The 18,132-nt window shown below is 44.5% G+C and overlaps 1 protein-coding gene across 3 annotated transcripts in view; it reads right to left on the bottom strand.

Annotated features, from left to right (window-relative positions):
- LOC141120431 (catenin alpha-2) overlaps positions 1-18,132 on the bottom strand; it is an 863,441-nt gene that overhangs the window by 170,651 nt on the left and 674,658 nt on the right. For all 3 annotated transcript variants that reach the window (XM_073611011.1, XM_073611012.1, XM_073611013.1), the window contains one exon: positions 3,693-3,827. In XM_073611011.1, coding sequence (XP_073467112.1) covers positions 3,693-3,827 — 135 coding nt within the window. The remainder of the gene's footprint in view (positions 1-3,692; positions 3,828-18,132) is intronic.

Genomic DNA, 18,132 nt, shown 5'->3' with positions numbered 1-18,132 from the left:
TGATTGGTAGGAGCACAGCGATCATTGGAAGTTCAACTAAGGACTATACACTCATTTGTATTGATCACTGGGACATTTTGTTTGTTCATTGAATATTTCGGCTTGGTTTATTATTGATTCACTCACTATTTGTGAATTATTTATTGCTATTAACGTGCATGATTGACCACACATTGAAGCATTAAAGGAATTGTGCAAGACCACTTTATTATTTACTGTATCATCTTTGATCTCTAAATACTTGTACGCTCTCTTTTTTACTTTTTAGCCTATTATCCCTGATTAAACCAGTTTCACTACTGGCTAATCTTACGCTGCTATGTCCTTTGCAGTATCTTAATTCTTGTGGTAAAGCCCCAGTCTTTGCTCTTCATGTCTAGTAAATTTGGGCCTAGCTGTGCAATTTAATATTGTCTTGCTGCTGGCCAGTTGTGTACTGCTGTGTTATCTGCGGTCTCTTCCTGTAGTAAAACGCCTGTCTGTACTCTTTGGGGTTAATTTTCTAAAGCCCAATAGACAGTTCACTTTGCAATGGAAGTTGTACTTTGCAAGTAAATTTTCCCCAGAGCTTAGTGAATAAAGTGAAGCTCTATTAACACCCATCATTTAATCATGTACAAGCAAAACTGCTGTGTTTTTTCTATTTTCTTAGCACGTGATTGGGTATTTTTTTGCAAAGTGAAACTTCACCGCATACACTAAGCACTGGAGAAAATTCCTTTGCAAATGGCAGCTTCTCTTGCAAAGTGAACAGCCTATTAGCTTTTTGTAAATCAAACCCTTTATCTTTAGTACATTTCAGCCAATACTCCCTCATTAAAAAAAGACCCTGCTGCTGGCCACATTTAGGGTGCAAACAAAGACTTTTTTTTTTCTCCAAAGAATGCATCGTGCACATTCCAGTAAGGTTATAGATCCCCCCCCTCCCCTCCCCTTTCCCTCTCTCCCTCCTTCTTTCCTCCCTCCTCTCCCCCCCCCTTTCCTTTCACCATTTCTCATCCAGCAGGGCTGGTCTCCTTTCTCCCCCCCCCCCCCCATTTTTTCCACTTGGCCATTCACTGGTGGTTCCTCGGCACTTTTACCCCATTGTTTCTTCTATATATCCTTATGTCGCATGGTGATTGATCGACAGCAGGGCATTTGCTATTTTCCTGTTTATTTCTGTCTCACTCACTTACTTTTGGTTCACTCTTTTCTTTTCTGTTCACCTTTTTCCCTCACATGCCTTCCTCTTCCCCTTCTCCTCCTTTCCCTCCCCCCTCTCCTCCCCCTCTCTTTCCTTCCTTCTTCTCTTTAGCAATGCCCTTCTGCACACCCATGGACTTATAATCTAGTAACCTTATATAATTCCATGGTTGGGGAACTTCCCAACCATGTGGATGAACCAACTGACCCTTCGTTCTTCATTTTATTTTTAGTACTAATGTGAACCCATCTGGGTGCGGTTTGGATTGCCTATTTGCCCCTTCCTTTCCCTCCCTCTACTATATGGGGGGCTGGTAGACGTGATCCCTCGTAAGACACATTCGGTCCACCGCCCGCCCCCTGGGGAGTTGTTCCGACACGGGGGAGACAGGGGAGCAGAGGAGGAATCGCATCACTCCAAACACTTTGCAATGCTAGAAATGACCTTGTAACATCATAAATCCTGCGATAGATAACTATACAACTTAGGCAGTTACACTACGGGGTATGCATATATGGTTTTGGTATTGTTGAATCTGATGTTATGTTTGATATATGTTGACCTTTTCACAGTGGACAACCATCCTCTGAAGAAGACCCAGGAAGGGTCGAAACGCGTCAGAATTTTTACATACAACCTTCGTTGTTCCACATATTCCGTATTGTATATTGTCCTTATGTATGGGCATTGTTTATTGTCATCCAATTTCAAGGATTCAATATTTGGGGAAATTTTGGTTGCCCTAGAATACATTGTGTCTTGCATTGGTTTTAATTGTAGGCTTTGTCCTTTGCAATTGTACGCCATATCCAGTTCATGTCCTGACTCAAACAGTCAGTATTCATTCTAGTGATTTTTAGTATGTTATTTATATTTTTTGTATCAATAAAATTCAATCTTTTCAACTACCTATATTGCACTTTATTGGCTGCTTAAAAGCCCCGATAGGGGGTTCTCATATTTTATCATGCACTTTATGGGGTGTGCGGCCTATCCGTCTACACTCATGTGAGTGCTTTTTGCTGCTTAAGGTTATAGATTTTCAAGTACACTGTCGTATTATCTATGGCAGTGATGGCGAACCTCGGCACCCCAGATGTTTTGGAACTACATTTCCCATGATGCCCATCTACACTGCAGAGTGCATGAGCATCATAGGAAATGTAGTTCCAAAACATCTGGAGTGCCAAGGTTCGCCATCACTGATCTGTGGTCTCTTAGTTCTTATAGACAGCTTCATATGAATTTTTCAGCAGCAGGACAATATTGCAACAGTCTCAGCAAACAACTGGCCAATATCTATCTGCTGGTCAAGGAAGGTGTATTACTGTTTTGTGAAATTGTTGCTAAAAAAAATACTTTTTTCAAACTGAAATGAATCAGGATTGGGATACTGCTGCTGTAAGTAAGCCAAGTTAATTGTAAAAGAAAAAAAATCTATTCCATAGCCAAATATGCATTGCCAGTGTATACTTTCACTGAGACTGTCCATGAGAACCGTGCTGTTCTGTAACACCAAATACAGCTTTAAGGCACCCCTCAAGCAAGTTATATCAAGAAATTCTGTATTTTCAATGTTGCCCTCAAAATCACATAAAAAGACTTTTCCTGCTGTGCGGTATTTTATTTTATTTTTGTATTGGTACATGTCCCCTATGGAAGTACAGAGCTTACCATGCCTTTTGCCTATTGACTCTAAAAATTACCAAAATTGAACAAGATTCACCCCTTATAGATAATAGGATTCACCTCTAAGTTCGGGTTGACCAAATTTCAAGGAACCTTTTGCAAACTGAACCCAGGCAGATTTGCTGATCACCAGGGCTTTTTTTCTCAGAGAATAGGTGCAGGAACTCAACCATGCCCGCCACACACACATACCTGCCAAATGGCATCAAATAGTAGCTCTTCCCTCTGCATACAACCCCTCCCTCCACTGCCCTCATCTTCTCCCCCTCCTTAAAAGCCCCACCATCTGTCATATTATTACCTTTGTTGCAATATTAAGCTGAAGCACCTATCTGGCTGTAGTACCACCCAGCATACTATACTACAGTCACTTGCAAGGGAGATCATGCAGTAGGAGCATCAACAACTGGTCACCAGGGAAAAAATGGAGACCACAGAGGGTGCAGCTTACCACGCACCCTCTCCTGCCCATGACTTCACTGAACCCTGGGCACCTGTTCTGTATCTCCCTTGTCCCTGTCCGGCACTCAGTGGGATCTGCACAAGGGATCTGACCTGTGGGAGCTACTGGGAGATAAGATCACTTGTAATTGCAGAAGCTGGACTTCAGTGTTACCAAGTGATAGTGGTGAGCAGGGAGCAGAAGACCTGAGCCAGAGGTGGTGGAACTGAGTTCCCCCTAGTTCCTGCTGAAAAAAAGCCCTGCCGATCAATACTGCATTGTGTAGGACACACACTGTACATATAACAAAGATACAATCAGTCTGCTGTATGCAGGTTTTCATGTTTGGGTGACTGATATTTCTCATTTACTCACCCCTGAAACAATGAGCTCTCCTCCTAAATTCTGCACCTCTGCTTTCACTTTGCTGCAGATATTGAGCTGGTGGCAATAGAGGGCAATGCGCTGCAGGTAGGCGAGGAGATCTTGTTTGCATGCTGAATCAGGGCACTGCGGGGAGAAAAAAAGGAACAGCAACATCAGAAGACTTGATTAAATGCTAAGATTCTTGTGTTAACCGCATATCATTAAGCAATGCAATCAGATAAAATAATATGCAAACGGCATATTTAATATCATTTTGCAAAACCACAGAGCAATTTCTTTAAGACAACAGATAAGAGTCTGTTAGGAATACTGGTGCTGCTTGTTAAGTTTTCACAAATTAGTGGCAACTTTTCAAATCCATCATTCATATTGTCAGCTCTATGTGTGCTTTCATTTCTGAGGGATAACTTTAACTGATCACTAAATCTGAATTACAAGAGAATTTAATAGCTTTTATGAATAAATATTTATAAGCTATAGAAGCTCACCGGAGATCTTTCTACTTAAAATGGCACAGTGAGGGAGAGAGCCTCACCTAAAGCTCATAGATCCAGCAATCCATAGGACAATATTGTTTGTGCTTGCTTTGTGTATAAAAGCAGAAGTAGCCGCTGTTGGATGGGACAACTGTCTTTAAAGGTTAGCTTGCCGTCCCTCATAGGGATCTACAAGCTGCCAGCAGTGGGGCTGGAGGTGTACCGGTGGTAACCAACCACACCTAAACCCTGACGTTTCATAACCCATTGGTTCAACTCCTTATGTGAATAAGGTCTAAGTAAGCCCCTTAAAAGTTGATGACTAGACTAAGTACTACATTTATTTTTTTTGCCCAAGAAGTGTTATGCCGCGTACACACGATCGGAATTTCCGACAACAAATGTTCGATGTGAACTTGTTGTTCGAAAATCCGACCGTGTGTAGGCTCCATCGGACATTTGCTGTCGGAATTTCTGACATCAAATGTTTGAGAGCTGGTTCAAAACTTGTTGTCGGAAATTCCGAGCGGGTGTACACAATTATGACGCACAAAAGTCCACGCATGCTCGGAATCAAGCAGAAGAGCCGCACTTGCTATTGAACTTCATTTTTCGCGGCTCGTCATATGTGTTGTACGTCACCTCGTTCTTGGCGATTCGTTCCTGACAACATTTGTGCGACCGTATGTATGCAAGAAAAGTTTGAGCCAACATCTGTCCGAAAAAAATCCACGGTTTTGTTGTCGGAATGTCCGATTGTCTGTACGCGGCATTAGGGTGTGGCCCACTGGGGGGGTGGAGTGTGTTCCAAAAAAAAAAAAAATCATGCCTGTTGCACCTTGCATGTTTGATGCAGTTTCCGGTGTAGGAATGTAGTATTTTTGCATTTCTGTAAATCCTGTAGTAGTGGGACTGTGGTCAGCCTCACTGTATCTCAACATAGAGTGTACTTTCTCTACCACATGTTTTTTGAGTTTGCTCCAGGAGGGTATACTAGAAAGGTAACATTTTGTGTTATGGGTATTTAATAATCTAGCCCAGGGGTCTCCAAACTTTCTAAACAAAGGGCAACGTATTGTAACGGGTGACCCCGCCCCCTCTGACGTCACGGGGAATGCCACAGGGAAATCCCTGTCAAGTCCCGTGTGTCAGAGGGGGGCAGGGTCACTGGGTGGCCCCGCCCTCCCTTATTTAAGAACCGTCAGAAGACAAGAAGCGTCACACAGTGGGAGCCTCCCATCATGGATGCGGAGCGGCCCGAGAAGAAGTAGGGAAGAAGATGCCACGGAGGAAGATGCCGGACGAGAACACCGGAGGAAGAACCAGAAGAAGAAGAAGATGGAGGAAGAAACCAAAGGAAGACAGAAGATAGAAGAAAGAAGATAGAAGATAGAAGAAAGAAGAAGCATTTAAATAAAGGAATTCTCAAAAACTGTCTCTTGTCATTTTTAACATTTTTGACACTTTTTTTGTGAAATGGTAGGGGTACTTTTGTACCCCCTTACCATTTCACACAGGGGGGCCGGGATCTGGAGGTCCCTGTCAGAAGAATGTTTCTTCCTGCCATTCTGGCCATATTCTTGCGCGCATGCGCGGCGGAACGGCGTTCCGGTACATGCGTGCTCGCGGTCCGGCGCTACGGCGCTCGCACATGCGCACTAGCGCACACCCAACGTGATCCTTTTGGCGGCCTATAAAAGGCGCTCAGAGGATCAAACAAACTGCTGGTTTGTCTCAGCTTCCTGTGTGATCTGATCCTGTTTCCTGTACCCATGCCTGACTACCTATTGTGACCCGGATTGTTATTGGATTCTTCTGCTCTTCTCCTAACCTTGACCTCAGCTTGTTTAAATGGATTTCCACCAGTCTCCAGTGTTTGACCCTCGGCCTGTTACTTGGACTGTCTCCTGTCTCCTTGCCGGCGCTACGGCGCTCGCACATGCGCACTAGCGCACACCCAACGTGATCCTTTTGGCGGCCTATAAAAGGCGCTCAGAGGATCAAACAAACTGCTGGTTTGTCTCAGCTTCCTGTGTGATCTGATCCTGTTTCCTGTACCCATGCCTGACTACCTATTGTGACCCGGATTGTTATTGGATTCTTCTGCTCTTCTCCTAACCTTGACCTCAGCTTGTTTAAATGGATTTCCACCAGTCTCCAGTGTTTGACCCTCGGCCTGTTACTTGGACTGTCTCCTGTCTCCTTGCCTGACCCCTTGCCTGTACCTAGACTAGCCGTGTCTCCTAGACACTCCTCTTCAAAGCCTGCAGCTTAAAGTTGTTGTTCCTGTGTTTGACCCCCAGCCTGGTCTGGACTATCTTCCTTTTGTGTTCCAGCCTGTACTCCTGCCTACCAGCATCTGCACAGCGGCTCCTGTCTGCAAGGACCTGCGCGCAAGATACCTACGGTCCATCGGGGTAGCCTGTGCCTCTTTGTGCCATTCACTCCCTGTATCACCTCCAGGGGGCGGACTGCGCTTAGTCGCAAGGGCGAACCGCTCTCGGCATCTCGGCCTTGGTGAATACTATAACTGACAGTACAAACCATCCATGTCAGAGGCCGACAGAGCGCGTTCCCCATTGGAAATCCTGTGTCAGCAAGTCTCGGCACTTACCGAAGCAGTCCAAAAATTGCAGGATGCTTATGCACAAATTGACGGTCGCCTTCAGCAACTCTCCGGACCACCTCCTTCTGCGGCTGCTGTCTCTGCACCTCCCAGTGGGGGCGCCTCTCCTCAGATATCAGCCAACCCTACAGTGATTATGGCTTCCCCGGAGCCTAGGGTTCCCATATCAGAGCGATTTTCTGGCAACCGTAAAAAGTTTAGAGCTTTTAAAAATGCTTGTTCCTTGTATTTAGCTCTGCAACCCAGGACTTTTTCTACCGAAATGGTAAAGGTCGGCTTCATCATCTCTCTCCTGGCCGATGAACCTCAGACTTGGGCTCATAGTTTAATGGAACAGAGGAACCCCATGCTGAACGCAGTAGATACCTTTTTCGAGGGTATGGCGCAGTTATATGATGACCGCACAGCCACAGCCGAGGCTACGTTGCATAACTTGTGCCAAGGGCAGAGGCCGGTAGAGGACTACATTGTGGAGTTTCGGAAGAGCTCGGCTGATACCGGCTGGAATGAACCTGCCCTCAAGTACCAGTTCCATCAGGGGCTGTCTGAAACTCTAAAGGACGAGCTGGCCAGGATTGAGACTCCTGATTCTCTGGAAGACCTAATCCAAGTAACAACCAAACTGGACCAAACTGAACGCATGCGTGAGCGGCGTTCAGAGCGCTTCCAGGCCCCTCATCCTCGTTGGATGCTTCCAAAACCGTCTCCCATCCATCCATCCTACTCGGCTCCTCCAGTCTCTACCACTCCTGAGGCTGAACCAGTGCAACTAGGGCTGGTCCGTGCTCCTCTCACCCCGGAAGAAAGACTACGTAGGCATCAGGCCAATCTGCGCCTCTACTGTGGGGGCTCAGGGCATTTCCTCCGTTCCTGCCCTGTGAGACCTAGTAAGTCCTACCCTCAACCTGCCATTAACTACCAAGTCTCCGGTTTTTCACAGACTTATGTTACTCTCTTTGTCTCCTTACAGCTACCGGGAAAGGAAGCTCGCCTACCCGCTATAGTTGATTCTGGAGCATGTAGCTGCTTCATGGATGCCTCACTAGTTGCCAGTTTACACATTCCTCTAACAACTAAAAGTCAAAGCCTTCAGGTACACCTAGCTGATGGGTCTCTTCCCCATTCTGGACTGATTACTCAGGAAACCAGACCCCTCCTTACCACCACGGACTCCGGCCATCAGGAGTACCTACGCTTTGACATAATCTCTTCTCCTATGTTCCCCGCCATCCTGGGGCTCCCTTGGTTGCAGGATCATGAACCTCAAATTGATTGGAACAAAAAAGAAGTTCTTTTTTCATCCCAATACTGCTCCCAACACTGCCTCCTCCCAGCTCCAGCCTCCTGTTCAACCATTACATCAATACCTGATAATCTTCAACATGTGCCCTCAGTTTACCTGGAGTTTAAAGATGTTTTTGACAAACAACAGGCCGACCGTCTACCACCTCATCGGCCTTATGACTGCCCCATAGACCTTTTGCCTGGCTCTGAAATCCCTTTTGGCCGCATTTTTCCCTTGTCCGAAACAGAACTGAAGGCCCTCAAGTCATATATGGACGAAAATCTTGAGAAAGGGTTTATCCGTTCCTCCTCATCACCGGCTGGAGCCGGTATTTTCTTTGTAGAGAAAAAAGATGGATCCCTCAGACCCTGCATTGATTACAGGGAATTAAACAAAATCACCATTAAAAACCGGTACCCACTTCCTCTCATTCCGGAACTATTCCAATGTTTCCGATCCGCCCGAATCTTTTCCAAGCTAGACCTTCGTGGGGCTTACAATCTTATCCGGATTCGAGCAGGCGATGAATGGAAAACTGCTTTCAGATCCAGGTTTGGGCATTACGAGTACCTGGTAATGTCGTTCGGGCTCTGTAACGCCCCGGCCACTTTCCAGCACCTAGTGAACGACATTTTTCGTGAATACCTCGATAACTTTCTAGTTGTTTACCTAGATGACATTCTCATTTTTTCAGCCACCATGGAACTTCATTGGGTACACGTCAAACTGGTCCTGTCAATTCTCAGGAACACAAATTATACCTTAAAGGCGAAAAATGCGAGTTCGAAAAAACAACTGTACAATTCTTGGGGTTCATTATTTCCACTGACGGTGTTGCAATGGATCCACAGAAGGTCAAGGCAATTCAGGAGTGGCCGGCTCCTGTGGATAGAAAAGGTGTACAACGATTCTTATGATTTTAAAATTTCTACCGAAGGTTCATCGCCGGTTTTTCAGCTATTGTAACTCCCATTACCCAACTTACACGCCAGCATAATCGTTTTCAATGGTCCTCAGAAGCCCAGGAAGCTTTCTTAAAATTAAAGGCACTATTTTCATCTGCACGAGTCTTATGACATCTGGACCCAGCTCTACCTTTCATACTAGAGGTTGATGCTTCAGAAACTGCTACTGGGGCCATCCTTTCTCAAAGACAGGGTCCCAAAGCACTCCTGCACCCTGTAGCTTTCCCATCCCGGAAACTAAGTTTACCTGAAAAGAATTACGACATGGGCGATAGGGAGTTACTGGCCATCAAGTTTGCCTTGGAAGAGTGGAGATATTTACTCGAAGGGGCATCTCATCCTGTCATGATATTCACTGACCACAAAAATCTGGAATATCTCAGAACGGCAAAATGCCTAAAACCCAGACAAGCTCGATGGACCCTCTTCTTTTCCAGATTTAATTTTCATATTTCTTATAGACCTGGTTCTAAAAATGGAAAAGCGGACGCACTTTCCCGGATGTTCCATGAAACCTCTCAAGTAACTGAACCCAGTACCATCTTGTTCCCGCAAAACTTCCTTCTGGTCACCCAAGTGGACCTAACATCCGCAATTAAATCAGCATCCAGCCAATGCTCCGAACCTGGCATATCTTCTTTGGAGAAACACCATGACCTATTCTGGTCCCACGGAAAAATGTTTTTCCCGCTAGAATCAAGGCTTCTAACATTACAGACTTTCCATGATCACAAGCCGGCAGGTCATTTTGGGTCACAAAAGACCATGGAACTTATCTCACGTTCTTTTTGGTGGCCAGGCTGGAGACAAGACTGCAAGAATGATCACCTGAATAACCGCAATATACAGGGATATGTAATGTAATACTGACACATAATCACACACATAGGTTGGACTTGATGGACTTGTGTCTTTTTTCAACCTCACCTACTATGTAACTATGTAAGAACTACGTTTCTTCCTGCATCCCATGCCAGCGCAGTAAGGGTCCAAATACAAAGTCTTGGGGCCTACTTAAGCCTTTGTCTATTCCTGAACGACCATGGGCAGAAATCTCTATGGATTTTATTGTGGACTTGCCTCTCTCAGGGGGATTCACTACTATCCTTGTCATCATTGACCGGCTTTCCAAGATGGCGCATTTCCTGCCCATGGTAGGTAACCCCTCTGCCTCTGCTACAGCTAGTGTATTTTTCAAGGAAATCATCAGGCTTCATGGTACCCCTGTGAGCATCACCTCAGATAGGGGTGTCCAATTCACTTCCAAGTTTTGGAGAGAATTATGTAAATCCTTAGAAATAAAGATCTGTCTTTCTTCCGCTTATCACCCTCAAAGCAACGGCCAGACGGAGAGAACGAATCAGACCCTGGAACAATACCTCCGATGTTTCTGTTCTGACTCCCAAGATGAGTGGTCCACTCTTCTGCCGTATGCAGTAACGGCATTCCGGCGCATGTGCATTTGCGGTCCGGCGCTACGGCGCTCACACATGCGCACTAGCACACACCCAACGTGATCCTTTGGGCGGCCTATAAATGGCGCTCAGAGGATCAAACAAATTGCTGGTTTGTCTCAGCTTCCTGTGTGATCTGATCCTGTTTCCTGTACCCGTGCCTGACTACCTATTGTGACCCGGATTGTTATTGGATTCTTCTACTCTTCTCCTAACCTTGACCTCAGCTTGTTTAAATGGATTTCCACCAGTCTCCAGTGTTTGACCCTCGGCCTGTTACTTGGACTGTCTCCTGTCTCCTTGCCTGACCCCCTGCCTCTACCTGGACTAGCCGTGTCTCCTAGACACTCCTCTTCAAAGCCTGCAGCTTAAAGTTGTTGTTCCTGTGTTTGACCCCCAGCCTGGTTCTGGACTATCTTTCTTTTGTGTTCCAGCCTGTACTCCTGCCTACCAGCATCTGCACAGCGGCTCCTGTCTGCAAGGACCTGCACGTAAGATACCTACGGTCCATTGGGGTAGCCTGTGCCTCTTTGTGCCATTCACTCCCTGTATCACCTCCAGGGGGCGGACTGCGCTTAGTCGCAAGGGTGAGCCGCTCTCGGCATCTCGGCCTCGGTGAGTACTATAACTGACAGTCCCCTTGTTAAAGTGGGCTTCCAGATTCCGATAAGCCCCCCGCCCGCAGACCCCCACAACTACCGGGCAAGGGTTGTGGGATTGAGGCCCTTGTCCCCATCAACATGGGGACAAGGTGCTTTGGGGGGGCTACCCCAAAGCACCCTCCCAATGTTGAGGGCATCTGGCCTGGTACGGTTCAGGAGGGGGGTGCGCTCTCATCCCCCCTCTTTTCCTGTGGCCAGCCAGGTTGCGTGCTTGGATAAGGGTCTGGTATGGATTTTTGGGGGGGCACCACGCTATTTTTTTTTAAATTTTGGTGCAGGGTTCCCCTTAAAATCCATACCAGACCTGAAGGGTCTGGTATAGATTTTGAGGGGGACCCCATGCCATTTTTAAAAAAAATTTTGGCTGGGGTTCCCCTTAATATCCATACCAGACCTGAAGGGCCTGGGGGTGGATTCTAGAGCTCTAGAAGAGATTGATGCCTAGTCTAGATTATAAAATCCAGTGTATTTTGGGGATATACTGATCCATACCTCACCTGCTTTTCCATATTGCCCTGTGCAATAAACGTTTTCTAAAACCTACTAAAGTGACTGGCACCCGTTTTTATGCACCCTGAACAAAGAATCACACCTGAGATTAATGTTTCTGGGACTTTACTATCAACTACAGTAAGTGCACCTAGGATATTTTTAACCACTTAAGGACCATAAGGATTTACCAACTTCCTGACCAGGCCATTTTTTGCGATACAACACTGTGTCGCTTTAACTGACAATTTTGAGAAAAAAAACAATATTCTTTAAATACCGTATTTTTTACTTTTTGCTATAATAAATATCCCACATTTTTTTTTAAAACAAATTTCTTCATCAGTTTAGGCTGATATGTATTCTTCTACATATTTTTGGTAAAAAAAAAAAATCGCAATAAGCGTATATTGATTGGTTTGCACAAAAATTATAGCATCTACAAAATAGGGAATAGATTTATGGCATTTTTAATATATATATATTTTTTTTACTTGTAATGACGGTGATTAACTGTGTTCCCTATGAGTGTTTCTAACTGTGGGGGGGGGGGGGGGCTTTCCGGGGCATTACAGAGATTACGGTTCCCGACCACTGGGAACAGTAGATCCCTGTCATGTCACCTGTCAGAACAAGGAAATGCCTTGTTTGTTTGCCTTGGCATTTCCCCCGTTCTGCCTGTGTACAAGGCAATCGCGGGCCTCTGGAGGACATCGAGTCCTTCTGACCCGTGGGAACGCTCCCGCAGCGTGCAGCAGGAACGCGCGCCCCTGCAACTGAGCTTGTGCAAGCCGCCGTACATCTACGGCGATTCGCGCAGGAGAGCCATTGTGCTGCTGTCAAACTGTCGTCAAACTACGGCGGCCGGTCTTAAAGCAGTAAAAAGAACAAAACAAGGGTTTACAACCCCTTTAATATCATTGATTTTGCTATGTAAACAGACTCTGTTGATTTTTTTGAATAGTTACATTAGTCCTTAGTCTAGGTAGGTCTTCTGGGTCCTGTGCAACCAGATGGGGTTGCTTATTTGGCACGGCCTCCATTCACAGAATGCCTTATTTTTTTAATTTTTTTTTTATGAATAAAAGCCATTTTCATTTTGGAGGAGGTGGAGAGACTGGGCAGTGATGTCACAATTTCCATCTCTTCCGATCAGAGAATGCCTTGTATTTATTGGAAAAATATAAGGTATTCTGTCAATGGTGACCAGTGGCGACAATTTTTTTGGGGGGGTGTCAATCGGGTAACCCGCATAACCCCCCCACGGTCCAGTCGGTCGGTTAGGAGCCTGCCCACTTACCCCATCTATGGCGGGCAGCGCTTCCCAATGGGCAACGGCTTCCCCTTCCCCTGCTCATCTCCTCGGCATCACTGCGACTTCTTACCCTCTATGGCGGGCAGCGCTTCCTGACTTGCAGCGTCTTCTCCTTCCCCTGCTCTCCTTCTCGGTATAACGGCAACTTCCACAATGCGTCTTCTCCCTCCTCCTTTAGGCCAATCGGGAAACGTGTCTCAGAGTCGCCCTTCCTGATTGGCGGAGAGGCGATTCAGTGTGAGAATAGTGAATATTAATTTGCTATTCTAACTCACCTGGGTGGGCTCCGAGCGCAATGCTCTGCGCCCGGAATCCATCCTATTTTGAGCCTATTAGAGCCTCTGGCTCTAATCAGCTGCTTCCAAAAAAACCCACCCTCGCCACTGTAATTCATGCGCCCGGCGTCCTAAAAGGGGCTGGACGCAAGGATAGGGTGTGGTGGCGGCAAGGATAGGGTAGGCTGCGTCCATGCGCCCATGTCCATGCCAATCAAGCAACCCCTGTGGTTACTATGCAGAAGGCCATCTGACCAGGAGGATTGGTGCTATCAATGTGAAGGCCATCTGACCAGGAGGATTGGTGCTATCAGTGTGAAGGCCATCTGACCAGGAGGATTGGTGCTATCACTGTAAAAGCCATCTGACCAGGAGGATTGGTGCTTTCACTGTGAAGGCCATCTGACCAGGAGGATTGGTGCTATCACTGTGAAGGCCATCTGACCAGGAGGATTGGTGCTATCACTGTGAAGGCCATCTGACCAGGAGGATTGGTGCTATCACTGTGAAGGCCATCTGACCAGGAGGACTGGTGCTATCACTGTGAAGGCCATCTGACCAGGAGGACTGGTGCTATCACTGTGAAGGCCATCTGACCAGGAGGACTGGTGCTATCACTGTGAAGGCCATCTGACCAGGAGGATTGGTGCTATCACTGTGAAGGCCATCTGACCAGGAGGATTGTGGCTATCACTGTTAATAGCTCCAAATGATACAGTGATTTGCAGCTTTCACAGTGGTCGCTCAGATGTGAGATATGCTTGCTTACATTTGAACAATTTACGTATGCAATAAAAATCATACCTAAACTGTGGCTTTATATAAATCAACCCTATTATCTATAATATATAGTGAATAATAAAGTAGTGGTGGTGCTCCTTTAATGCTGAGTAGAGTAAATGTCTAAAATCAGAAAAATATAATTTGTTATCTAGGTAATAGAGGATGCAGTTTAATGGAAGTGCTCCGCTTGTATTATTTACTACTAGAGAAGCGATAAGCAAATCATTGCAGATCATTGCAAAGTAGACCAACCGTATTTCATCATGCAAATAAATAATTTTAATGAAGACGCTGTGAGTTCTCGGGCAATGGTTGGAGGGTAAAATGCCCTATGAATGCTGCTCCCCTTTAGCTATGCTCATTTTACATGAATAATATTTGTGGAGTCCGGTAGATGTGATGATTGATATATTGCCCGAGTGCAGCAGTCATAATTCATCACTTGTTCATAGCTGAGGCTCCTAAAAAGGTATTCAGAGGAAATGCAAATCGGAGACGTGATTTGCTATAAGTAAACATGAAATAGATGCGAGTAATATCCATGACTTTTGATGAGTTAATGTCTTGTAAGAGAAATAAGAACGTTGTCAGGATTATTTACAGGGAATGTGCTATGAAATAAAGTGAGCATCAGTATATAAAGACCTTGAAAGGGGGCACTTTCAGCATGTTCCTGCCATCCTAAGCCACCTTGGACATCCACTGGAGATTGGGTGTTGGTTTTATATATACAGAAGCAAATAGACATTTTACTTCTTGCTGCAACACGACATAGTTACATAGTTGCATAGTAGGCGAGGTTGAAAAAAGACACAAGTCCATCAAGTCCAACCTCTGTGTGATTATGTGTCAGTATTACATTGTATATCCCTGTATGTTGCAGTCATTCAGGTGCTTATCTAATAGTTTCTTGAAGCTATCGATACTCCCCGCTGAGACCACCGCCTGTGGAAGGGAATTCCACACCCTTGCCGCTCTTACAGTAAAGAACCCTCTACGTAGTTTAGGGTTAAACCTTTTTCTTCTAATTTTAATGAGTGGCCATTAAACTCTCTTCTGCAAAAAAGTTTAATTTCTATTGTAGGGTAACCAGTACGGTATTTATATATTGAAATCATATCCCCTCTCAAGCGTCTCTTCTCCAGAGAGAATAAGTTCAGTGCTCGCAACCTTTCCTCATAACTAAGATCCTCCAGACCCTTTATTAGCTTTGTTGCCCTTCTTTGTACTCACTCCATTTCCAGTTCATCCTTCCTGAAGACTGGTGCCCAGAACTGGACAACATTCTCCAGGTGCAGCCGGACCAGAGTCTTGTAGAGTGGGAGAATTATCGTTTTATCTCTGGAGTTGATCCCCTTTTTAATGCATGCCAATACTCTGTTTGCTTTGTTAGCAGCAGCTTTGCATTGCATGCCATTGCTGAGCCTATCATCTACTAGGACCCCCAGGCCCTTTTCCATCCTAGATTCCCCCAGAGGTTCTCCCCCCAGTCTATAGATTGCAATCATATTTTTGCCACCCAAATGCATTATTTTAAATTTTTCTACATTGAACCTCATCTGCCCTGTAGTTGCCCACCCCATTAATTTGTTCAGGTCTTTTTGCAAGGTTTCCACATCCTGCGGAGAAGTTATTGCCCTGCTTAGCTTAGTGTCGTCTGCAAATACAGAGATTGAACTGTTCATCCCATCCTCCAGGTCGTTTATGAACAAATTAAATAGGATTGGTCCCAGCAGAGAACCCTGGGGAACCCCGCTACCCACCCCTGACCATTCCAAGTACTCCACATTTATCACCACCCTCTGAACTCTCCCTTGTAGCCAGTTTTCAATCCATGTACTCACCCTATGGTCCATGCCAACGGACCTGATTTTGTACAGTAAATGTTTATGGGGTACTGTGTCAAATGCTTTAGCAAAATCCAGATACACCACGTCTACGGGCCTTCCTTTATCTAGATGGCAACTCACCTCCTCATAGAAGGTTAGTAGATTGGTTTGGCAAGAACGATTCTTCATGAATCCATGCTGATTACTGCTAATGATACCATTCTCATTACTAAAATCTTGTATATAGTCCCTTATCATCCCCTCCAAGAGTTTACATACTGTTGATGTTAGGCTAACTGGTCTGTAATTCCCAGGGATGTATTTTGGGCCCTTTTTAAATATTGGTGCTACATTGGCTTTTTTCCAATCAGCTGGTACCGTTCCAGTCAGTAGACTGTCTGTAAAAATTAGGAACAACGGTCTGGCAATCACTTGACTGAGTTCCCAAAGTACCTTCGGATGCAAGCCATCTGGTCCTGGTGATTTATTAATGTTAAGTTTCTCAAGTCTAATTTTAATTCTGTCCTCTGTTAACCATGGAGGTGAGTGTTTTACGTCACCACGTTCAGAACGATCGGATTTTCCGACAACTTTGTGTAACCGTGTGTATGCAAGACAAGTTTGAGCCAACATCCATCGGAAAAAATCCATGTATTTTGTTGTCGGAATGTCCGATCAATGTCCGATCGTGTGTACGGGGCATTACAATAACCCAGTCAAAGTCCAGACCTAAATCCAATTGAGAATCTGTGGCAAGACTTGAAATTTGCTGTTCACAGACAATTTCTATCCAATCTGACAGAGCTTGAGCTATTTTGCAAAGAAGAATGGGCAAAAATGACACTCTCTAGATGTGCAAAGCTGGTAGAGACATCCCCAAAAAGACTTGCAGCTGTATTTGCAGTGAACGGAGGTTCTACAAAGTATTGACTCGGGGGGGCTGAATACAAATGCACGCCACACTTTTCACATATTTATTTGTAAAAAATGTTGAAAACAGTTTGTAATTTTCCTTCTACTTCACAATTATGTGCCACTTTGTGTTGGTCTATCACATATAATCCCAATAAAATACATTTACGTTTTTGGTTTTAACATGACAAAATGTGGAAAATTTCAAGGGGTATGAATACTTTTTGAAGGCACTGTAAACAGTACATCAACATCTAATTTTTCCTTTGTAAACATTAAAAACAGAAAATCGCAGCGCTAGTATCACGAAAAGGAAGCTTTGCTTGTAAAGTAAGGTGTTTGCTGGAATCCCCCTGATTTTTACTTAGGGTGTCTTTTTTTAAATAATTACCGAATGAGGAGGGGTTCAGGGCAAACAGATGGGTGAATTTCTGCTTTAAAAAAAATAAAACGTCAGTTTGAAAATGCGTAAACTTAAAAATTAATAAAATTGCTCCCACACCTTTATGGTTTGCTTCTAACTTTGCACATTCTAGAACATGCTTATTAAGGGGATGGTGATAGTGAAAAACTGAGATAAAGGATTGATTTATTTTACAGAACCCCCCACCTTGTTTACTATTGAAAAAAAAAAAAAATCGAACAAGTCTAGGGATTAGAAAATAATTTCTGTCTGTGGTAAAATTCATAGGGTTTACTATAATGTACAAGACTATATGCATTTGTTATATGGCATCCGGCTTTGCAAATCCTATCATTGCCGGTAATGTGGAGATCAGTATTCAATCCCCAAATGTTGTATTACAAGCATAGATGAGCATTGCTTATACAATATATTATTTCCTGAAGGAAAGCAATATGTGTGTCCTTGTTTGGCAGAAAATGAGCTCTTTCTTCATGCAGAATCCATTTGTATTACTCATTTATAAAATATTACGCTTATTTCCGAGGTTGCTGTGCGGTGACCATGTCCAGATTTATAAAAATTAAAAAAAAAAAATCTTATTATTTATAAATAAAGGAGTCCTCTGAAGATATGCTATTCAGCATGGGCATTTCAAATTACATTTTGGATAAAATATATAGATATTAAAAAATGAAAAAAAAAATGTCATAAATTCACAGATGTCGCAGCTTGGAACATCTAGATTCAAACCAAAAAGAAAGGACAGTACATTTAGAACTTGAGTTATTCCTGTGTATTGGGACCATTCCCCTCTAAAGCCTCGTACACACGGTAGGATTGTTGGCCAACCGAGCATCTGATTTTTGTCTTAAGGGCATGTGCCAGGATCTTATCTTGCATACTAACTGTACAATTGTCGGTCGACAACACGAACGTAGGGATGTACTAAGA

Source organism: Aquarana catesbeiana, linkage group LG01 (genome assembly GCF_042186555.1).
Source record: "Aquarana catesbeiana isolate 2022-GZ linkage group LG01, ASM4218655v1, whole genome shotgun sequence".
In the NCBI taxonomy this organism is placed as follows: Eukaryota; Metazoa; Chordata; class Amphibia; order Anura; family Ranidae; genus Aquarana; species Aquarana catesbeiana.
Note: the sequence above shows the minus strand (reverse complement) of the source record. Positions and strands in the feature narration are given on the sequence as shown.